Raw genomic sequence first — 26,076 nt, 5'->3', positions numbered from 1 at the left:
ATCAGATCGATCTGTCGTCAGGAAGGGAGTAGGTACTATTTCAATTACTAAAGACCCAAACAAACAAAAGAGACAAAATAAACAAAATATGTACTATAATAAAAATCGAAAAATTGGACATCGTTTATCTTTCAATATCAAACTACATAATTTAACGTTAAGGATAATCAATATTTCTGCTCATCTTTAAATCAAGTTTTTGGAGTGACGTCATAAGTTGAAGTCACGTGTAGGCAGGTGTGAGTGGCGTAGACGGGGATTTCTATAGCTTAACTTAATAAAATATTATAAACATAAATGTGCCTAGCTATGCAAATAAAAATGAATCGTATACTGTATTAGTACTTAAGTGTTAAATTCGAATACGTCTAGACTAATTCCGTAACGTAACGAGATTGCGTTTGGCCCTCTAATTGGTTGGTTCATTCGAGCCAGCCAATCAGAGAGCCGAACGCGCTCTAATTTCGATTACTACTGTACTAAGAGCTAAGGGTGGACACTGAACCTATTAAACTGCGATGTCCAACCCAACTGTCTAGCCTACCAAACGTGTACAATGAGGGCGCCACAATCGCTTTTGAGACAGTGTTATTTTATTGAAGGAATGTTTACTTATGATATAATCTGGCCTATATATGGCCGCATTATATTACCGTGGCCCGGCGCGGAGCAGGAGTTGAAACTAGTAGGAATTGGACTAAGAGTTGAAACTTGTAGTTTTTTGTCACCCAAGGAGGGAGGAGTCTTAAGATAAAGCCCCAAAAAAATGATGTCTTATTTCATTGAAAAGGGATTTGGAAAGATCTATCAAAAGATCAACTAGTGGACGCTAACTAACCGATAATGATATATTTACAAGAAGTATTACAGGACATACATAGGTAGTTATGTACACAGTACGGTGCATGGACAAACAACGTGGACGTATTAATATTTAAATAAATATTATTTTATTTGTTTTTGAAATGTGTACCTGTGTCTAAGTCACGTATGCTATGGTTTTACCACATTTAAAAAAGCGTAGAGTGAAGAGGAAAATAGTGGTAATGAAATATGTATTAAGATCTAATATAGATTTTTATGTACTACTATTTTTATATTATAAATGTGAGAGGGCTATACTTCGACACGAATGGGCTGGCTTGACCGGAATGATACCACGGCCACATAGAAAACTAATAAGTTTATACTCTTAAGTTTTAATTTACTCCTTTTGACTTGGCCGTTGAATTGAACCCGCTAAAGTATAAAGAATGTTCAACTATGACTTAGCACAACTTTGATTGATTTCATTACTTTTTAAAGATAGGTAAACAAGCAGCTCGATCGAGGCTTGGCTAGTTTTTACAGAATGTTTTTGGTAGGATGACTTTTACCATCTTATAAAATTAAAATTATACAATCTCCGACTTACCTACATGGTCAGTTTTTTCCTATCTCAAAATCACGTGTGCAAAAACGTGTTTCCAACAATATCTTATATCAAAAACACGATTTTATAAGTAATATATGACCATATTAGATATTTAATAGGTCAAGTAAAGCCGGTTGATTTTTGGACGTGAAAATCAAAATAAAACAAGTTTTTACCAATTTAAAAGAGTCCAATCCCCAAAAGCGTTAGTAGCGCCCTCATTGTACAAAACAACAACCACTATTTACTGCGATTAGTCGCCACTCAATCGCACGACAGTCGTGCGACTCTCGCGTCCACCAATCAAGGTTGTACCGACTCTCATGTTAATCGCTTCATTCATCTCAGATTCGATTGAACTATTGGATAGTCTTGATACTTGGACTAATCAAATTTTTCATTCTATAAAATCATTGATTACTTCTTGTGATTATTATGTATCATTGATATAATAGTGATTATTACACTGGATAAAAAAAAACTAAATTTAGTGTAGTTTCGAAATTCATGACTAAAACATAATATACCATATTTTTTTACCAATTATGCTGATCATAAGATCTATAACTACACTGTCTATAACTATACTGGGAATTTCGCAACCTAAAATTCGATGGTCAACCCGCTAATCGAATTTAGTACCGTACTTATTACGCTGAGAAACAGACGTATTTCTGTGAAGGTTTAATTTTTTGTTACATCTTAATGATAGCATAGGTATTTTGTATTTAATATACAATGAAAGGTCATAACTATGAGTCACAAGTCATAATTATTTGATTAGTTTTAAATTATGATAAAAAAAACTGTTACCTCACCTTTTTATTGAACTAGGTACTCAAATAGTTTTACGATATTTATTCAATTAATATTGACATAGAACATCTTTTATATTATAGTGTAGGTTGTTATTGCAAAAATCGTAAACTAATAATCTAATTAGGTATTCGAAAAAATTACGATCTCCACTAAGCTTGATCGTCATTTTTTTTATGGGAACTGATTGACGATGATAATAATTGTTACATGCAGGTATTGATTGACAGACTGCTTAATAATAAAATCAAATTCTTAATGCAAATAAATACTACCGTACTACTATTGTGTATGTTAAGGTATTACAGGTCTTAATTAAAATATTATGTACAACCTAACGGCCTTGTTCAGGAAATTTGAAATTAGACCAGCACTAACATATAACCTCACGCCTTTCTCCCATGGACTACGCTAGGCAGAGACAATGCAACGCCAATTGCTACGATTCTTACACCCCTCTCTCGCTTCATCAACAGCAATAACGTGTGATAAGACCGCCCATTGTCCTCAGATTACTATCACAATGTATTTTTTTATGTAGTGTACAATAAAGTATAAAATAAATAAAAAATAGAACATAATCAAGTATCAAAACTACATCACCGTAGTACATAAACTCCGCAATCCATCGTGTGTCCCGCGGTGTTCGAAACGTGGCGAATATAAGGGAGCTCACGTGTCTATTGACACGGTCTGTGTGTCCACTATCCAGTACTAGGACTACACTAGACTGTAGTGTTACAGAAGGAGTAGGACATTACGCTACTGTAGTGTGTAGGTACATTACAATGCTATAGGACAGATTATGTAGAACTCGCACTCTACGTACAACATTTTTAGGGTTCCGTAGCCAAATGGCAAAAAACGGAACCCTTATAGATTCGTCATGTCTGTCTGTCCGTCCGTCCGTATGTCACAGCCATTTATTTCCGAAACTGTTGGGCCTACATAGTTGAAACTTTGTAATATGGTGTATTTCGGTAACCGCTATTAGAATTTTGAATAAAAATTAATAAATTTAAAAATTAAAGGGGGGCACTCCATACATGGAACTGATTCAAAAAAAATTTCTTTTCAGCTTACATATCCGTGATGGGTGTCTATGGATAGGTCTTTAAAAAAGACATTAAGGTTTCTAAAACCACTTTTCGTCAAAATCAATAGTTTGAAAGTTAGACGCTTCCAAAGTGGAAAAATGTGTGTCCCCCCCCCTCTAACTTTTAAAATAAGAGAGTGAGAAAACTGAAAAAAATATATGCTGTAGATTTCAAAAGAAACTAACAACGAAAATTGGTTTGAATGAGATATCATTATTAGTTTTTAAGAAATAAAAAATTTTTAAAAACCGCAAATATAACTTTGTCGTTCATACAAACACTATGTAAAACCAAGTTATTTTACAACTTTTATATTATGTCATCTACTTGCTGTTACGGAACCCTTCATGAGCGAGTCCGACTCGCACTTGGCCAGTTTTTTGTAACTTCACGCCTTGTATTCAAGATATTTTATCTTTAGACTCATTCATTAGCATGCTAGCAGGGTGCTTTTCCACCAAATATGTTCTACGTTGATATAGATACGGTTGGCTTTGGTTGGTTGGTACACATAGCTTAGCTCTGGTGGAAACGGATTCAGCTAAGCTATGTTTTTTAAGTGAAAAGATGCATGCACTATCTATATACGTATATTGCATACTGGAGCTGTGCATTTTCCTCGCACAGTTACATAGCTTAGCATCGGTGAAAACACTAACATAGTTTCATAGCTTAGCTATTACACCTTCGAAGCAAAGAAACATAACATACCTAGCACAGCACAACACTGATGTGCTATGTTGCTTGCTGGTGGAAAAACACAAACAGATGGTATAAGAACCAAAATCATAACAGAATAAGGTCCAAAATTAAAATAAAACCGAAGCTTATTCCAAACAGATGTTTTTAAGCTAATTTTTCATCGAGTACCCATCGAAATTATGGAATGGCGAATTCTCAAAAATCTCTACACAAGTGGGGTCGAACGCTTAACCCGAGTCGAGTGGATTTCCATAATAATTCAAGGGCTAACGATACTGTGTATAAAAAATAATATTTAATTTTTTTACATTTCTCTCCGATAAAGAAAATTTTTGGAAATTGTTTGTAAAATTTTTCTTGTTTTGGATTGTGGACCATTTTGTAACAATTTGTTTGGTAAATTAATGATATTTAAGAGTTATGTTAGGATTGTTTAAGATTTGATGTGTTTGTAAACGAGTAGACAGACAGATCACCTGATGGTAAGCAATCACCGCCGCCCATGGACACTCGAAACACCAGAGGCGTTACAAATGCGTTGCCGGCCTTTTGGGGGTTAAGAATTTAAGGGTTGTTGGGAAATCGAGGATTGGGAAGATTGGGAAGGGGGGTAATTGTTATTTTCCCGACCTGGGAAATTGACAATCATCAAATTATTTATTTCTTTAGTTGATGACGTTTCAAAAGTATCAGTTCATGGTTTAATCAATGCTTTAACTTTGACTTTTTAGTACATTTAAGCAATCAAGCAGAATATTTAATTCTTAATGAGGTTTTAAAAGAAAAAGTTATCAAATAAAGGCATTTTATATACAAGTGTCAGCCAATCTCAAAATGATTAACAAAAATAACATTATTAATGTCCAACATTATTCATTGAAGTATCTTGTATAAAGTTTTTAGTACCTACATCATATTTAAAAGATTACGCCTTAGTCTAGACGGTACAAAAAATCTACAAAATGTTGAAAGTTAGATATTCAAAGGGTTCTGTACTATTCAAATACGTTTAAGCTTCATAAACTAGCTTCTGCAAGCGGCTTCACCCGCGTGCCCGTGTAAAAAAATGTAGCCTATGTTCCAATTTTCATCGGGATCCGGGCACAGCAACATTTGTTAAAAGACTTTTTAAAGGTAATCGGATATTTATATCGTCAAATAATGAATCAATGTCTAACAGAATATTTATGAAATTCCTTTAGAACCCAAAAATACGAGTACTTAACTCAATCTCACTTGAAATGAGCAATAAATTGCGTGATTTCACAAAAATATTCAACGAAAAATTCTAGTGTTAATTCTTTAAGATTAAATTCTCTATTTCGCACTCAAGTTAAACTTTTTAGCAGCCATTTGTATAGCGATGTTATAATAAAAAGTTTATTTAAAAAATCCCTATTGAATGTCTGTAGTTTTATGAACAATCTGCTTGAGCATATCTTAAATTCTTTACGAGAAACAGTCAAACTACGGTAACTACGTTTGTTGAACTGGAGTTCTAATAAAAAGAAGTATAAATAGAATAGAGTCCCGATAAAAATACAAATTGCTTTTTTAAATTGTTATTTTCAACATGTTTTAAAGATTTTTATGGTATAAGCTGGAAAATGAGCAGACGGATCACCTAATGGTAAATAATCGCCACCCAAGGATACCCGAAACACCAAAGGCGTAATACGATACGTTGTCAACGACGACGGGCTGAGACTTTGCCTTTGAAAAAGTTACTATGACGTAGGCATCCTCTAAGAAAGGATTTCTTTAAACGCGAACGAAACCGCGGGCAAAAGCCAGTAAATAAACAAATAAATAAATACAAAAATAAAATCATGAACTTACTTAAAAGAAATACTGTGTAAATAGCCCAAAGGACTTGAGCTCGGCTCCTGTGATTCATCTTAGTGGATCTGTAACAAGAATACACATACATTCATTATTGCATGTCGCTTCTAAACCCTAGAGATTACAAGCAAAATGTAAGAAAAGTTACACAAGACAACAGCTCGTCAAACTATACCTATACTTGTAAATTTCGTTATAAGATTTTCTGCCTTATCTAAGATAGATAAGGTTTGAAGTCGATTGAAGATGTTAAACAGTTTGGGGTAGTTTGTTCTGCTGGCTTGTATATCTAGTCTTTGGCGATATTCTATTGTTATTTCTAGCTTTTGTTGCCGACTTATGTGGATAAAGACAAGTAAAGACTGTTATGGACATGATTCTAGATTTAGTGCTATTGTAGATCAAGTTAAAAGAATTGAAAATCAACGGTTAAACGTAAAACTGTAACAGTCGATTAAAGCCTCGTCCTCACTAGGCACATGTCGTCCGACATCGCCCGACATCGCCCGACATCGCCCGATGTCTCCGGGGACACAGTCTCATGTCGCTCGACAAATGTTCCTAGTGGAGACTAGGCTTAATGAGTATTCGTAGTTTGAATTCATTTATTTCAGATTACAGAGATCCATTTGGCAAGTTACACCAAAAACACTTAACCCATATCAGTTTAGATTTTGCCTCCTATTAATTATTTATTAGAAAATCGATTACGTAGAATGATGTACGCTACACTTTTATGCAAAAACTGTTGAACAGATTTATACACAGATATAACAGATGTCGATTAGGAGCTAAGCTTCGAAAGATAAATAAATAAAGTGTAAATTTACATTCCTACATCAAAGCAAGACCAGTTTTTAATAACAGGATATTTCCAAATAAATAAAACTTTACATATAATAATAATAAATCATAAATAACAAATTCAAAACAGCAACCAGTTTTCAAAACTCACGTGCGTCACCATATGACATATTTTTCCTAATACGGTTAACATAAACCATGTCACGTGTTTTGACAAACCACGAAACTATAGTTCAAGAGCCCCATAAAAAAACGTGTCCTGTTCAACCAAAATTTCAAGGCAATTTCGCATTCTTAAGTGAACCAGGAAATTCTCTATAAAAATATAAAGAATGCTCGTTTTTTTAACTTTTTATGAGGAGTTCCAAGTATCAAGTTTTATTCAGTTGAAGATGTCATTTCACGGCGAATATGGAATCTGAAACTATGCATAGTGTGTCAATTTCATTTTTGTAAATGACTAGCTGAGCCGGTAAACTTCGTAGCGACTCAAAAATTTTTGGTCTCACCTTTTAAATCTACCCTAGACTTTGACAATGTATTTTATCTAATAGGTTCGTATCTATTTCAATTCATTTATCAGTAAAGCTTAAAATAAATGCTTCGAGCATCGAGTAGCGAAAGAATCACACCTATTTTTCCACGGAAGGATTGACAGAGGTAGTATACACAGATACTTTTCACAAGATTATGAGACTAAGTCCTAATAAGAAACTATCATAACATTGGCACCTAGTTTCACTGACTAACAGACTATTATTTATTTCTTTATTTATGGTTTAATTGGAATAAACAATATGACTTTGACTTTATTCAAATGCTTTAGAGAAACTGAATCTTAAGATCGAGTATCATAAAATTATTGAGATTTCAAATATTGAACCAGAAAAGCCGGTTGAACCAAAGTTACTTTAGAATGAGACAACATAATTATGTTACCAAACAAATCACGCTACTTTTAACAGCTCGGTCACGTGTCTAAACAACCCGCTTACATTGGCACCATTAATTCATATATAAGTATATAACATATTATGTAGTTTAACTACTTCTTTATGCAAAACGGTAATTTCCCATACACGTTTGAAGCGATTTATGGAAACTTGTTTTTGAGCTTAATGCCAATAACCCGACGAAGTTTTGACCTAGTCTGACCTTTGGGATATAAGCACTAAGAGCTAAAGTCTTAAAAATACCTAGTTTTTTACTGAACTAATGCCCGAATACTGAAATACTTAGTTATAGTCTGAATAATTTTATATGTGGAGCCATGCTTCGGCACGAATGGGCCGGCTCGACCGGAGTGATACCACGGCCTCACAGAAAACCGACGTGAAACAACGCTTGCGTTGTATTTCGTTGTGTGAGTGAGGTTACCGGAGGCCCAATTAACCCCCTTCCCAATCCCCGATTCCTCAAAAACCCTTAAATTCCTAACCCCCAAAAGGCCGGCAACGCACGGCGGTGTCCATGGACGGCGGCATCAGGTGAACCGTCTGTTCGTTTACCGGCTTGTAACATAAAAAACAACTCCTTAATTTAAGTTTTACTTAAATTTAGTGCTATCTCTGTCTTTTTATAAAGAATTTAAAGGGAGAAATATTCTTGAGAGCGTCTTAAAATTTAGTGGCATTGTAATGAATAGGTATTTAAGTCTCAAAAGTGTTTAAAATGTCTAGATATTTGCGCTGCTATTCAGATTGCATGTTGAAGAAGTTATTTGCAATTAAATGAGAATAATTATTTTGATAAAAAACTGCATGGGAATCGTTTTTATAGAAGAATCTTTATTATCTATTTATTTTAGGTTTTTAATAAATATCTGCATTTTTAGGCTTGATAAATATATACAAAAACATTATCTAATTAAAACAAACTAACGTAGAATACATCGAATAAAAATACTCTTATCACTTGGTTCTTTATTTCATACCAGCTGGCAAACTTCGTAAAATCTCAAAAAAAAATCTCGCCTTTTGAACCTTCCCTGGACATCCACAAATAATTCAAGACCAAAATTAGCCATATCACCTGTTCTCTAGTTTTAGCGAGACTAACGAACAGATTTTTTAAAAACCAAAAATTACATGAAAAATTGTTCAACAATTTTCGATTATTTCTCAAACAAACAAATAACAAAAGAAGATAGACAACAATTTTAAATAAAACATGTATTAGACTGGTATGCAAACTACGATATCATCCATCAACTTTGCAATATTGCGTCCATTATAAAACGCACGTAATAAAAATTATTTACATGTCATAAATCACGCATTTAAAATGCAACTCTATGTCACCTTGCATAAGTGCGAAAAAGAATTGTACCACTTAACGCAATGCTTGTTAAATATTTTGCTAAGACTAGCAAAGTGGTGTGAATACTGACATTATGTGTGAATGTAAATCTAGATTTGGCATTCTGAACTCATTTCCTAATTCAAGAAACGTGTTATTTACTCGTAATTTTTAATGTGACCATGAAGCAAATACAAATAGAATATGGCATAACTGGATTTCCCTTTAACAATGTATATAACGTATATAAATTGTAAATTAATAACAATAATGCAATTGCAAAATGCAAAAACAAAAATTAATAACAATGTATATAAATTAATAACAATAATGCGTGAAACTTTACGGGGACTGCAAGACGTTACAAACTACGCTCTCTTCTTTTTCATCATACAGTCGCATACTACAAAAACTTTGCCAATTGTCTACCAATTTTATCGTGCTACTTTCTGAGCGATTATGACCTATCTACACCTTTTTACAACACGTTTATACCACACCTTTTTACAACACCTATTACACCTTTTTGAAAATATCATTGGGCAGGGCCGATTTGTTTAGTCACAGTGCACAATCACATTATGGCATCTCCTCTTTGTACTTGCTTCATGATGACTTTAATTGATTAGGAATAATGGAGACTTTTGGTCCACTTTTACAAAGAACTAATCTATAATCTAAATCTTTTTCTCTTTAATTAAATAATGTAATCGATTTATTATATTTAGCTTTATTTCATATCTTTAACTATGATTATCATTCCTCCTGCCTTTTACCTTCCTTTAATTTAAATAACCATCCTTTACACAACATTAAAACTATACACAATATTATATAACCTTTCTTTACGGGTAAAACAAAACATGGTCCTTTGGTACGCAGCCATGAAAAAAATCCTATCCAACATTTATATTTAATGTTCAGCATCACCCTAGAGATTCTCATCATCTGAGACCCTAAAACGAGTTTTTTATTACATTACCTCGTTTAGCCCTCTGATTGGTTGATAAATTGGAACTGGCCAATAAGAACGCCGAACGCCATAATCGAGATGGTCGCTTTAACGTAACACAAATTAGAACTAGGCCCTCTGATCCAGAGGTCACACGTGAACGTGACGTCATGATTGATGCAATGTGGACAAACCTCAAGGCACATGGTACATTGTGTTTATAAAACAGCGGTAGTAGGGCATCAGATGGTATTTTTGTTTAAAGGAAAGTTACCCTTACGGGCTTGGTAATAGATGTGGTATATAGTAGGCGATATTGTCGGACTTGTGTTGTTTTTTTTTTATTGTTATTTATGTTATCCTTATAATTATGTAGTTGTTAAGTTTTCAACAAACATGATGATAATCAAAAAGACCAGATTTTAAGGTAATTTTTTATGAAAGGACCAGAAAACAAAATTCATATTGAAAAATTATAGCTGTTTTTCACTTCGTTTTCCTGCCAAAATTACACCATATCAAGAAATTACGTTTGAAACTAAGACATTGATATTTAACCACAATGAACTTGGTAGACAAAACCATTTTTAATTAAATATGTGGAAGGTTACCACTTCTCTGTCGATAAACACAGAATAACCTTCTACAATCAAATGCCAAATATTTTGACGTAAACAATAATTATCTACTGTGTACTCTTCCTAGCAAACATTGAGTGTCTTTATGAAAGAAAATGTCAAGGATTTTATAAAGACCAGCCGCTTAGGGAAATTTGGTCCTTTTTTCCGCGTCGAATTGCAACCGTAATTTTTGGTTGTTTATTTTATTTTGATTTAAGTCAAAGTAATAACTAATAACTATGTCCAGTCGGTGACTTCTCCCGTGTTACTCGTATAATAAGTTGACTATGAATTATTTCAGACTGTAACTACCATCGTCTATGGCAATTTTTAGCGAAGTCTGTCCAGTCGTTTTGTCATGTTTATGAAACAGATTATCACCATCCAAAGGTATATTAAGTACCTATAGATAGACGGTCCTCCGTTAACAAAACAAAAACTATAGACTGGTAAAGGTCAATAAATAATATAAAAACACCATATTTTATCTCGTCTGGTCTATCCCGAGTGCATAAATTGATGTCCTTGTTCTTTTGTTTGACCAATTATGTCATTAACCCCGTATTATGGGAGGATAAACTATATTACTTAGCTTTAGAATTTAAAATCTAAAACAAAAACATCCTTTGTATATATCTGTTATCTAAACTGAAATCTCTCTCAGTAGTCGCGTTATAACCAACCAAACTCACGCATTTTTTCTTCAAGTGAGTTGGCAGACATTACGGAGCACCATTTAAATACGATCCTTATATATATACTTCTTTTAAGTTTAAACTTCCATCACATTTATGTATCTTGTCCTACAAACACGCCAGTTAAAACCACACCAGGCCTTAACCAAAAAATGTAAGTTAAACTCAAGGTAACAAACTATGTATGCAATAATTTTATCTCAACACATATATCTAACGTTTTGATGGTAACCTTCACCCAATTACCAGACCAAAACGTTATGCTAGGCCCATCGCTAATAAATAACGACTAAATATCACATTTCATTCATCTGTCATTAAATAAGATTGCATAATAGTACAGCGTTTGACTATGCATTCCGTTGAATGACCTTATGTGCGTATTCTGATAGTTGTGGTACCTACTACAATTTAACTGACATCATGATTAATTTGAAATTGTGTCTATTTCACTCAAAATTTACAACTCATTCATGACCTATAGATATCAGTCCAAAACCTTGCATATTATACATATGTTTTTGGTCATAGGTACTGTTAAACAAACAAATTGGTCCTTCTAGGTAAAACTTACGTCATAGTTTTGGTCCTTAGCTATATGTGAAGAAGTACGTATATTTTATTGTTGACTGTAAGTTTCATACTAGCATAACATTTTGATCTTATTTAGCACAATGTAAGCAAATATTTGTATGTAGTAAACTTGGGTAAACAGCTGAAGTATAGAATTATTATACTTTGTAAAATAATATTATAATTCCTTAACTGTAAATTAAGCCCTAAAACCTAGATCCCATGACAATCTCACTCAATAAACGGCTGATTTAAAAACAATTAATTAAGATATAAGAGGAATGTGAGTCGGTCGTGATACGAATAGATAAACTGAATACTTCCTGTACTCATCCTGGAGTGACTAAGGGGCCATAAAAAGAAGATGGACGCGTACGTATGTACATACATCTATCTATAGTACGATTATTGTAGTAAAGAAAGCATGTTGCTTTAAACATTTAGGTATAGTAAAAATCTTGCTTATAAAAGGACCAAATTCATTTGTGATAATTATGTTACCTACTCGTATTATTTGAATACATTTTTCGTGTAGTATTTATCTGGGTTGGTAATAAAATAGCAAATACTGGTATTTTGATCCAACCTCTAGGTTAAAAGTACAAAGCAATTTGGCAAAAAAACATATTATATTGAGTTGCATTACTCTTTTGAATAAATCAAGAAACGATTAATTAAGAAGACACGAAACGGAATAAATATCTATAATCAAATCTTCATAAACCATTGTGTTTATAAATCTATTAAGAATGAATAGGTAAATAATAAATAACAATAATTATTATAATAATGATATTTTTTGCAAAAAATCTTGGACAGAGCATTGAATACTTGACCTTGTTGGTGATCTAAGAGTAATCTATACCAATTTAATAAATTATTTTAATAGTTTGTTATTTTGTTTTTTGCATAGAAGAAGCTCCTAAACTAATAAACCGTTTTCAATAATTCTGACATCATTGTTAACTTTACCTGCGGCTACTTCTATCCTTTTTTTTTTTTGATGACGGGAGGAAACGTTCGAAATGTGCCTAGCTTTTTGGAGAGAAAGACTAGGGTGTATGGGATTTTTACCTCACTAAAACCACCCCGGTGACCACTTTCAACACTAACGATAAGGGGCACCGAGTCTTCTAATTAGACCTGCTCCAGAGCCCTTAGGACCACTTCTATCCTAATACAGATTCAAAACCTACTATAAATTCTCCTACATTCGAATTCGACGAAAAACGAAGCATCAACAACAATATAATTATTAATATTAATTAATAATTATGTTACTTAAACATAATATGATATTACATCATTAACGAAACCACTATTTCTAATAATTAAAACAATCAATTTGATGTTTTAAATATGATCTTCAATTTCTAGGACACATTAATTTTAATTTGTTGATTCATGTGATGTTTTTAATCAAAGGACAATCATCATCAATAATTTAATGTCAGTAATAATAATTCTAAGGTTATTTAAAGTCCTTTTTAAGACCCTTGCTCAGTAAACTCAGTAGATTTATATATTTTACCCGTCTATCAAGCCTGGAAATTATGTCAAACCTCCTTATGTTGAGATGGCTAACGGTCCTACGATGGACTGTAACCCAATTTAATGTTAGTGACTTACTACCGTACTCAGACATTTAATGGTTACTTAAACTATCCCTTAGTAACGATTTTGTTCCGAAAACAATTACCAAGAACTGGGTTAAGTAACCATTAAATGACTCTGATAGTATGGCAATAAGTATAAATGTTAAATTAAAGATAGATAACTTTTTAAAAGGAAAAGGATATTAATCCTTACAAACTTTTGCATCTATAATATTAATTCGATAGTAACATTAATATTAAAATTTAAAAACCGTTATTCCTTTAATAATTTAATAGCAACCATCTCTTTGTATTAAAGCATGTATGTATGTATAAGTTTAAATAAACCTTTTCATTATATCCCTAAAGGTTTACTCATGAAGGTATTTAAGTCGTTAATGACATAATAGCTCATATCCAAAACAAAATTAAAATCGATGTAGAATCGTCATCGCATTCAAATAGCCATAGACAACCAGAATAAGCTGACACCATCGACGTTACGTCAAACGAGATGTGTGTCAATGACGTTAACAGCGATTACCGTTTTGAGGATACTTCAACAAAATGTTTTGACAGAAGGCGCATGGACTTGGTTTTCTATGGTTTCATTGACTAATAATATAGGATTTTTTATATTTTTTTTAAGGGGGAGAATCATCGCATGACTTCTCTCGCCTTGAGCGAGGCGAGATGGAGTGTCAGACTCTTAGTGACTAAAAACCACCCCGTTCCTACTCCTGCTTTTCAAGTAAGTACTCTATGTAGTACACAGCTCTGGATCAAACATCAGTCCTAATGGCGACGATTGTAAGGGTCAATATAAAAAATGTCGATCGATTTACTTAGACTCGAAATGTTATTGTACACTAGTAATCATGTAGATAAGCAATGATAACAGAAGTAAAATTTTCGTCTGACATGAACGTCGTCATTATCATTACATTAATAGCCTAAAGATCCCTACTTCTTTTTAGAACGCCCTTTCCCTTTAGCATTAACACTAAAACAAAAAACATGAAACATTTGGTTACAATAACAATTCGGGAAACTTAAAATTACAATTTTGTTAACATTTCTTAAATCTTTATCTATTTAATAATCATAATCTGAATTAAAAATTTGCTTTATAAGTAACTAATAATTATACTGAAACAAAAAGACCAAACATTACACATCCAAGAATTCCCACGACAAGAAGCAATTTGGATTAGACCTTCGGTACGCATTTGTGACAACGACGTACTGTTATACAATAGAAAGTGATTCACTTTGACATTGAAATGTGGAGACGTTACTTGCATTAAACACGTGTGTGGTGATGCAAGTGACTTGGAAATAATACGTTAGGCTATTTTTAGATTTGATTATGTAAATGAGTTGATTTGTTTTTAGATAAATATAACTTTTTAGGACTTTTTTATTTACAATTACTAATATTTTACATCTATATGTGCACCGAATACGGCAGTAGGGTACAATTTAGATATGAACCTGCTATAGTTGAGTATTTTCCAAAAATCCGGAAATACTGTAATATTTTTTAAATGAAGACAGCTGATTACTAATTACAAGCCAAATCATACAATCTGATGATTACGTAAATAGTAGGAGTAACTATCATACAAATAACCGATAACCTGAACTTGGGTAAGTAATAAACCATATGCAGAAATTAAAACATAAAAACAATGGAATAGTTACCTAATATATCACTAATAATGATAGTGGAATTGTAGAATAAATCATTAACAATAAATCAGTTGTTTTATAAGCCGTATCATCCGTTGGAACTAACAGGGAAAAAGAAATGATAAATGCACTATTTTTATGAGATTTTCTTTAATTAATGACCAACAACAGCCCGTGACGGCCCACTGCAAAACTATTGCAAGCGCTTTAGCCCAAAACCTAATATTTCATAAAGTGAAGCAATAAAATTGTTAGTAAGGAACAACAACAACAACTACTACTACTACTACTACTATAGTACAACTACACATTCGATATAGTAAAACTACGCATTGGATAGAGACGAGGCAACAGCCGTCTCTAAAATTCCGCAAATTTTACCCAACGTCCAAGCTAGAAGATAGTGACAAACCTTTATATTAGAAAAAGGTCCATAGTTGTGTGTGGTGGACTGTCAACAGTGGACTGTCACGTCTTATTTCATTATGAACCTAAAGACTAACAAAGATAAAATTGGTTAAAATGCTACACCTATCCCTTAAAGAAACAAGCGTTACATACAATTTGTCTTAGTGCATTACTGCCCTATACTATGACGAATCGATATTCTAACTATGTTTAAGTGTACACGCCATTATAACACGTATTGTAATGGTAATAAGGTAACATAATTCATGACTGATGATAATGTACGGTTGTAAAGAAGTTAGAGTCTGTTTAAGAGCTTGAACAATGGAACTATGATCTCTTTGAGCACGTAAAATTGCTAAGTACCTTTAGAATACGTGACTAATCCCTGAAAGACATAGGTTTTTATTCCCATCGTAATTTTTACTTTAAAGTTATAAAAGCTATTTAAAAATATATTTTATCGAATTTTGTCATGAAAACTTATCTTTTCGAATTTTGGTCCTTTGAGTCGAATAGCAAATCTTCGTGAAAAAATATATTTTTAAATCATTATTACTCAACGACGGCGAAGCAAAACAGTTAATTATATCCACAATTGTCCAGCCAACACTTCAACTAGACGACCCTAACCAATCTCTCAAAATCATCATCATCATCATCATATCAGCCCCAAGACGTCCACTGCTGAACATATTTGGAGGTGTACCTGGACATTGGGGGTCCTCAATGTCTTCCTGATAGGCCGATTGCAAGAGACCTGCATTCTTCCATACTTGCTCAAAGTCTTATACACCGTTTGTTGATTTTTCATTTGCACCTATAGTTCGCTCTCACTTATCACTATAAATTGGTCCTTTGACATTTACATACTTAAACAATTAGCGCCTACAAATATAAATTTAGACTCGTCTGTGAAATTACAGACTTGTTGGCTTTTGTTAAAAATATTTATTTACACAATGTTATTGTTGGTCGTAGAGTTAAAAATAACTCACGTGAAACCCTTTCAAGTCTTTTTCTTACTTTATTTGTTATCCATGTTAAGTCTAAAATAAAGCGTTTACTTTTATTCATTTAATAGTGACTTTTTAATAGAAATATTTGTGTTTGACTTAGTATTTGTTCAACTGCTGAGAAATAGCTCGTTACCACCCCTAAAGGGGTAGGTACATCTGAGTGAACACCAACTTAGACCAGCTTGGTGGAAACTTGGCTTCCCTCAAGGCTATCTGACTAAATAATGAGCTATTTATTTTCACAGTGGGTGCAATTAGCAACTTATAGTTGACCCAGACGAAGTATTTTTCTAATGTCACCTTTTTCTATCTATAAATCCTTCAAGTATATCAGTCAAGAGTACCTTAATAACGATGCTCTTTCCTAGTATGCAAATAATACCAACGCATCTAATTACTTCCCATTCTTCAATGTCAAATGCAAAATGTATTAATTTAACACAGATCCCATCTCTAGAACAACGAACCTACTGACATTGCGAGATATTGATAGCTCCATTACAACATTAGTTACAAGGAAGTTGCCATAAGGATATGTATTGAAAAGTAGGAAACATTACTTAAGTGATAAAAATGCCAGCTAGATAATTTTATTTACCTAAAGGAAAGGAATTCTCAAGAGTATTAGAAAGAAATGTCAATGTATTATGTTTCTACTGTTTTTTCGCCAATCGTATTATTTTTGAGGATAATTCTATCATCATTCATAACTTCAAGAACGCAAAGAAAATGCAAACCAATAACCCTACTTCACCTAAAAGCGTCCTGGAGACGTTGTAAAGAAGAACAGAGAAGTGTAATGTAAGAGATACGAATATGATCAAGTAAAAGAGAACGAACTGTTTTAGATTCAACAATAATCATGAAATTAAGATTTAAATTAATCATAGAACTATTCCAAAATCTCTATCAATTTGACCCATACACTTTAACTCCCCAACCTGACCATCAAACCACCTCGTGCTTAACCATCACGCTCGTCATCAATTACCAAACGAAACAGTCTACACATTCAATAAAAATCCTTGTAAGATGATGAAATTCGACAGGTAACCAGCTAACTGCAGAGGTTCCCAATCTCTTGCCGGTCAAAGACCACTATTTTATCATTCTTGTTAGGTTAAAGACCACTATTACTAATTACTATTAGTTACTATTAGTTTACATTACACTTATATTATAGGAATCAGTTGCTACACTCAGTTAAGTATCTCCTTTCCAATTAATTCAATTCTAATTTTGGCTGTGGTATGAATCAGATAGAGAAGTGCCTATATGTATTTTGTTTTAGGGTTCCGTGGCCAAATGGCAAAAAACGGAACCCTTATAGATTCGTCATGTCTGTTTGTCTGTCCGTCCGTCCGTATGTCACAGCCATTTATTCATTTCGTGGACTAATTCATCTCTTCTGCGGACCACCAGTTGAGAACCACTGAGCTACCAGGGCTAACACCATATCATGTTCTTAAAGTGATGGCTAAGGAAAACTCATAAGAAGGTTGCAAGAGCCTTGTCATAGACATTGGCAAGAGGTAAAAGCAATGGTGCGTATCGGTCATTGTTTTTAAACTATGAATGACTGTATCGAAGGCCTTACTTAATTCCAAAATTATCTAAAGGTCGCGTAATAGACGCGCGGAAATGACGACGCGAGGAATTCTCAACCATATAGGTAGTATAAAAAGATAGCTTTTTATTCGTTGCTTTATCGTCACAATGAAATTGTAATAGGGCTATAAGTCAATCATAATAGGAGAATCCATTTCAATAGGTCAGAAATAGACTGGTTGACGCTAGTGCTAGCGACTGCACGGTTGGTGCGGTGGCTGGGCAACTGGCTGCCGCGCAACGGGTAGCGGGTTCGATTCCCGCACGGAGCAACTCTTTGTGTGATCCACAAATTGTTGTTTCGGGTCTGGGTGTCATGTGTATGTGAACTTGTATGTTTGTAAACGCACCCACGACACAGGAGAAAATCCTAATGTGGGGCAACGTTTTTAAAAAAAAATAAAAAAAGTAGTTCAAAGATTGGTTATTATGGAAAATGGTCCTTATATTTTAAAAGTATTTTTTTAGAATTGCCGTAGTGAAAGGACCAGATTTTGACAAGAAGGACCAAACAAAAAATCTTCACTTTATAAAATTTTGTAGACTCAATGAATGGAAAATTATGTACGTTATGCTTATTAATAACATAAATATTATGCAAAAATAGTGAGACTAGTGCTAATCATCAATCAGACCAAACACTACGTTTTTTTTTAAGTTTAATAATATTTCCAGTCAATCAAACAGGATGCAAGCAATTTCACAAAAAATCATGACATGTTCAAATACAAAAAACAGTTCAATCAATAAACCATCTTATTAACACTACCTGAAGGTCTATTTCACCTACAAAAACATTACGTTGCTTGTTTAGCACTTAAATTTTGAATTCGAAGATGAGTCAATTCTTCAATCGAACTGATTTCGAGGTCAAGGTCGTACTATTGGTACAGTGGCAAGATTATCTTTGTTAGATTTTCACCTTTACTGTTTTGATATAAAGTCGAAAGTTCAATGAAAATAAATAACAGATTGGGGTAGCTTGACCTGCTGGCCGTGGTACTGAGTGGTACAGCTTTATTATCGTGTGATACCTATGACATTAAGACATTAGGCGCTCTCCCTATGTTTCCCGTTTGACAAGGACTAAGGAATTGAACAGGTAACTGGGGAGTACATTGAGTACATTTTCATTAGGTAGAAGATCTGACTAATCAGACTCTCTGCGTCAAGATCAGTAGGTCTTATAGATTATTTTAAAATTTTACTCATATATTTTTTTATTTTCTTACGTAAACAAATACTTTTGAAGGATTTGAAATATGGTGTGACGTTACTTCTAGGTACATTTTATACATAAACACTTGCAACACCAGAGGCTTTGCAAGTGCGTTGCTGGCCTTTCGGGGTTAGGAATTTAAGGGTTGTTGGGGATTTGGCGATTAGAAGGGGGAATTGTGCCTCCGGTAATATTATTCACACAACGAAACTCAACACAAGCGTTATTTCACGTCGATTTTCTGTGAGGCCGAGGTATCACTCCGGTCGAGCCAGCACCAATATGTTGACATATTAACTCAATTTTTAACTTTGTTTTAATAGTTTAAAAGTGCATAATTGTTTGTTTTATTGCCACACACTTAAGATAATGTTAATCACTTAAACAACAGTTAAAACAATGTAAACTAACTTATTGTAACCACAGAAATGTTTTAGAATAACCTGTTATTGGTATTCATTTTTGTAAATGACTTTGTTTATCTATGGCTACTTGAATTGAATATTAATATACTGGGTCGAGCAAAGAAATATTGTACTTTTCAACACAGCAGAATAAAATAGAAATATGTTTATTTAATAATGTATGTATGTATGTAAAGCCGAAGCAGGAGTAGGAATGGGATAGTTTTAGTTCTTTCTCGCCTCACTCTAGGCGGGGAAAGTCATAGGATTATTTTCCCCCCTCCAAAAAAACGATTTAGTTATTTCACATTACAGAAATTATTTTGTATTAACATTTTACTAAGTAGATATATAAATGTATAACATTTTACTAAGTAGATATATAAATGTATAATACATTTTGCATCCAGAACTCGAACTTCAAAATTTAATTTTACTCAAAAACAGTACGGGTAATCTTAATACGGTTAAATTGCACACCGTTGTATTTTAAACGCATTGTGCAAACACATTAAGTATGTAACAAGATGCGTCTATCTGCTATGCGGATCTCTTCACCCAAGACCTAACTGTGCCCACTGGGCCGAGGCACACTCACGTAGAAAAAACATTATAAAAAATATACTGCACAGTGCACACTCTGTTAGCGTCTAGCGGGCATAATTAATCATGTTGAAGGCTAAGTTTTTGTTTTCCAAGTTCATTGTAATCTTCGTAATTGCATTACTGAGTAACATCAGTTAGGGGGAGATTTAAAAAATATATTTATAGTGTTAAGTACATTATTGTGTCTAATTAAGAGCTTGCTTGTCATTCTCCAATCCTAAAGTGAATTTAAAGTTTTTTTTTTATATTAAAAATCTAATTATCTTAAACTGCTAATTGCCATTATGATCATCAATATCAGCCTCTATTTGGGCATTTCGACTACTGAACTGTGTACCGAACTAAGGCCTCTTCTCACAAGGAGAAGGCATTGCAGGTAGTGTAGGTATAATTTTCGCAGTAGGTGTACAATTGAGTAAGTTAAACATCTTCTCCCCTTCTAAAATGACTTAAAAATAAGTCCATAATGATGTTTAATATCCTTAACTACCGCATTCAGACATATTTAAAGATCAATTTAACAATTTCTTAGTCAAAAAATTATATCGAAAACAATTGCTAAGCATTGGGTTAAATAATTATTAAATGACTATGAGTACGGCGGTTATTAAGACTCGCGTAACCTAACTTAACACAAAACTAATGAGAATTACGCTCGCGTACACAAACAGAAAACTAATGAGCTTTGGTTTATGGGATTTTTGCTGCTCAAGGAACTTACATAACGATCTTTTTTAGTCAATTTATACATACATCGCACTTAATGATTATTAAGTTAAGACAAGTTAATGACCATTTATTTTATTGCCTATTATATATTACTCATGAGCCATGGAAGGATAAACCTATTACGCATCACTCTGTCTCGAGTTTGATCCCTGAATTCTACAAGGTTGTGCAGTCGTTGTAGCCCGGAGGTTTAAGACGTTCGCTTCTCATGCATGAGGGTGCAAAACCTACCAACGCAGCGCATATGTACTATCTTAGATTCCTACTCTTACTTACACATTTACAATACATATCTGCTTACCTCTCTAAGCATTAGTGGCCATGGCACAGCATAACTGTGGCCGTGGTTTAATATTATATTACTATTATTATGTTTTATTAGAAAAATAGAAGATAAAATATCAGTAATTTTAATTTAATATTTTATTACAACGATTATAAAGTTTAAGTTACCATGAACGTTTTTTTTTGCGTTCCAACTAACTTTGCTATTTTATTAACTCATCATACTGTCATATAAAAAACTAGCGTTTCATCGGCTTTATACGAGAAAATTATAATTATGGTATCTCACAAAGTTGGTTAAACAAGTTGGTTTTAATACAGAATGAAAGCAAGAATATGTCAGATTTTTTATATTGTATTTTTTTATTTCAACCGATGTTTTTTTTATAAAATATCTTATCTACTTATAGTTTGGATGTGCGGATGACGAGCAAGGGTAGCTCACCGTCTGACCAGAACCAGACCCGTGCGTGTGGCAACAAAGAGCCATCAGACCACCACAGATGGGACCCAGTAAGAGTGATGCCGACCCGGAGTTGCGGATTACCTAGCGGATTACCGGGGCTCCGGCTTGAAAAGCAGGAATAGGAATGGGGTGGTTTTTAGCCAGTAAGAGTCTGACATTCCCTCTTGCCTCGCCCGAGGCGTGAGAAGTAATAGGATGTTTTCCTCCCCTTAAAAAAAATCTTATCTTATCTACATAGTATCAAAGCCTATTCAATACAAAGAAACAATCAAATCATTCCTCTTTATAATTAGTATTAGTAAAAATGAACGAACAAAAAACAATACAAGAGTTTTTTGTTTGTTAACTTATTTTTATTATGATTAACATGACATAGTAATGACAGTGGGAAGCCCCGATCGTAATAAATAAAATAATTATGATTTCTATTAAGTTAGATATAAGGTTTATAATAGCTTCAGTACTCAGTGGATGTGCGATGATTAGTCTTAAATGTCATTAGTACTATGTAATAGGGGATTACCGAATTTTACTTCCATTGAATAGCTGTTTTTCTACAAAAAATATTAGTGCTATTGCAATTTAGAACCTTAGTGTTTTGATATAGAATAGAAAATCGAATAACATTCACAACTTAGCGATCACTTTCTGTCGTAATGAAGAATTAAAACCTTTGTACAGAAATGTTCACAATATACGTACATTAAAGGCAAAGTTATTTAGATTTTTTTTTAGAAAATTAGAGCAACATCTGTTTGTTAAATGACTTAATTTAAACCTAAAAATAGGTTCGAAGAGAAATGCGTACTTAAATACTTACGTATAAAAAGTCTAAGAAAAACTACGGAAAATCATTAAAATAAACAAATTACGAAGTGCGAGAACAAAGATTAAGTTTTTTACGCGTTAAATTATATTTAGAAGCTAATTATATCGCAATTTTGTGATTAGTTTTTGTTTAAAGAGATCGCGAGCGAGATTGTTCACTTTAACTAATCAGTGTTGTAGAAAAAAATCCAATTAAGTACAAATCTGATTCAGTTACATCGGGTTCCATACGTTTACATAATATTACTAAAAATAGCAAAATAAAATTATTGTCTTACGGGAGCCTCTCCTTTTGTAGTTGGAAATATCATGCAACGACTTTTCCCGCCTTGAGTGAGGTAAAAGGAGAACCACTTGTTCTTACTCCTGCTTCGAGCCGGAGCCTAGCCATTAGGTCATCCGCAGCTCCGGATGAAAGTCCCTTAATTGTTTTATGATATTATTGTTTTTATTTATTATTAATTACTTATTATTATTATTACTTAGTAAGAATTTGCTTTTTGTTTTAAAGTTAATATTTTCTCCTTTTTATATTTCAAATGTACAACTATCGCAGGTAAGGAGACACAGCTTGACAACTACAAATATCTATGTATAGATGTAGTCCAATATCAGAAAACCTTTACGACGCCGGAATCCTAATAATAATTGAATTACGTTTGAACGAACAATCTTCGCACTACGTAGATATACAAAATAAGGGCTATGAGATATAATGACAATATAATTCATAGTTAATATATAATATGAAGCAATAATTGCTTCCTGGTCTTAAAAGCTTTTAATTTATTATTGTTCTATGATACAAGGAGGTATTATTATAAAATATTGTGTAATCCACACTGAACAAGGGGTATTTGTTATTTTAACTGTATTTATTACTAACCGCCGTACTCAGAGTCATTTAATGATTATTTAAACCGGTATTTAGAGATTGATTTTGGAACAAAAACGTTCTTAAGGAATAGTTTAAGAAATTGTTAAATGTCTCTGGGTCCATCTATTAATCAAACATTATAAAACAAGTCCTTAAAGTCATTTGTATCTTAATGTATAATAATAAAATTTAAACATTAGATAAATCAGAAGTCTGAATCTTGTGTGGGAACATTTAAAGATTAATTTACCTTAATAGATACATGCAAGAAATCATTTATTTGCATAAAAAACCGACGCATAAATATTTAACAGATTTTATTTCCTTTAAAATTGTATCAAAACTAAAAACCCGTTAGATGAGTCATACCATGGTCACACCTATATCCATAAACTTGATTTTATGATTCCGATGCAAAAGGACCAAAATATAGTGGAATCGGCTAAAAGGACCATCATGTTGCTAAGTCATAAAAATAGAATTTCCATGTTAGTACCTAAGTAAATGGTTTAATTGGGATAAATGTTTTGACTTTGACTTTGAGGTAAATTCGATGACATGGCATCTCAATAGATACCAATTTAATTAAATATTTATTACAGGTTACGAGTACCAAACAAGGTGCGATTATATGTCTTACTCTTTGTTCAATGAGTTTACGATTTCGGTTTATATAACTTGACTCGTTTGTTTGTATGAGTCAAAAATAGTAATTTGAATAGCCCCTTTCTAACGATAAATTGAACTGATATTTGCTACACACTCGTAGTCTTACAATAATGTATATTATAATGAAAAGGTCTGATTGGTAGAATAGAGCTCTTTAAAACCGTGAGATATACTTTTTATGTATTAATTGTTCACCAACTATGTTAAAAATCCTATGTAATAGAGAACAGGATAACACTGAAGCTACGTACGTCACGCTTAGGGCCACTTACCCAACTTGGCCAATGAAGTAATAACAAGTGCGTCATCACAATTGTAAGTAAAATTTATGATTTTACTTTTTATCCTTTAAAGTACGAAAGGAAAACATGTAACATTATGCCAAACTTGTACGTAAATGTAAATTGGTCTTGTCCTGCTAAGTTGGTTTAAAAACTCGTTTCGTCTTCAATTAGGACACTACACTCCACAGGGACTTTCCTTTGCCGCAGGAATGCAAAAATACAAGGAAAAAAATTTACTTTACTTTTTTTTACAAATGGCGTGTTTTTCCCGCGCTCTTTTCTGTGTTTTTATACGAAAGATTAAGGTGGAACTGGCACAAAATGGTGAATGCTTTGCGCGTCTGTTTTTTCTGATGCTGAGTAATGATTGTAAGCTTGTTTTTAAGTTTTATGTTATCACAACAAGGGCTATTTAAGGTATTAAAATATCAATAGAATTTGCTTACAGGAAAATGGAATAAAAACCGTTTAGGTGTTTTATTTTTGATGTTAAAAATTTGATAGCTTGAAATTCTTATGAATTTGGTAACTTCGTTATTAATAATTATTAAAGGACCATCCTAGGTCACACAAAGGTTTTTATTTAATGATGCAGTTTATGTATTCAATTATACCAATATATTGTTATGATTTGACATTTAAATATCAAATCATTTTAATTGGATTTATTAGTTAGTTGTATTGAAATTAATTTTTAGGACCAAAAGACCAAAATGAAATTTGCCCATTATTTTAATGTAACTAACATTGGCGTTATATTGAATGACGCTAATGAACATTGCAGTAATTGACACTAGTTGTAATTAATCACCAATTGAATAAATAAAAAAGGATACGTGTGTAAGAGGAATAAAAAGTTCACACAAAAAAGTGCATTTAAGAATAATTAAGAATGATATCAGTTACAAAGAATATAAAAAAACAGTAATTCCATGAGATTTTCTTGCGTTACTTCTGTAATTGACGTTTACGGAGAAAAATACATAATTATCACATTGAAAAAACTCGTATCGTAATTGATTGCGGTAAACGATATCAGTAATACACGCAAGATTTTAAATAATCTCGGAGAAAGAATATTAATTGGTTAACATTTTCCTTTCACAATTTTTTTTAAGTGATAGGGCGGCAAATTTTCATCTGGATCGGTATGAGATACTTGAACCATAACTTAACATTTTAACCTCTAATGACCTGACACTGTTACTAACTTCAAGATAAAATACAGAGTGCCTCGTTGACCGAGTGGTTGCGAGTGCAACGTTTCAAAAATACAAGAATGAGATGAGGAAATAATATGTGAAAATAAACAGTGCGAACAACGTCACAAAAGAAACTTCTACAATACCTAATATCCAGGAAAGAATGCCTAACTCATAAATTTACGAGATAAAACCCGCATTACAGCAAGTATAAATTATAATAATACGCGTCATAGAAAACTACTCAATAACACCCTTAACTTCTATCATATTTCTTAGATACATCGGATTCATATGTCTCATATAAAAAGCTATTATACTATAAGTACAAAAAAATATTAATCAATTTTCAACCCAACAACATAACAAAAA

General features: G+C 32.9%; 1 protein-coding gene across 4 annotated transcripts in view; it reads right to left on the bottom strand.

Annotated features, from left to right (window-relative positions):
• Positions 1 to 26,076, bottom strand: part of LOC118279184 (uncharacterized) — a 98,373-nt gene that overhangs the window by 44,176 nt on the left and 28,121 nt on the right. For all 4 annotated transcript variants that reach the window (XM_050698377.1, XM_035598741.2, XM_050698378.1 and 1 more), the window contains exon 2: positions 5,869 to 5,936. In XM_050698377.1, coding sequence (XP_050554334.1) covers positions 5,869 to 5,926 — 58 coding nt within the window. In that variant the 5' untranslated portion in view covers positions 5,927 to 5,936. The remainder of the gene's footprint in view (positions 1 to 5,868; positions 5,937 to 26,076) is intronic.

The sequence above is a fragment of the Spodoptera frugiperda genome, chromosome 14, assembly GCF_023101765.2.
Source record: "Spodoptera frugiperda isolate SF20-4 chromosome 14, AGI-APGP_CSIRO_Sfru_2.0, whole genome shotgun sequence".
In the NCBI taxonomy this organism is placed as follows: Eukaryota; Metazoa; Arthropoda; class Insecta; order Lepidoptera; family Noctuidae; genus Spodoptera; species Spodoptera frugiperda.
The sequence above is the reverse complement of the archived record's forward strand: the minus strand, read 5'-3'. Positions and strand labels throughout refer to the sequence as shown.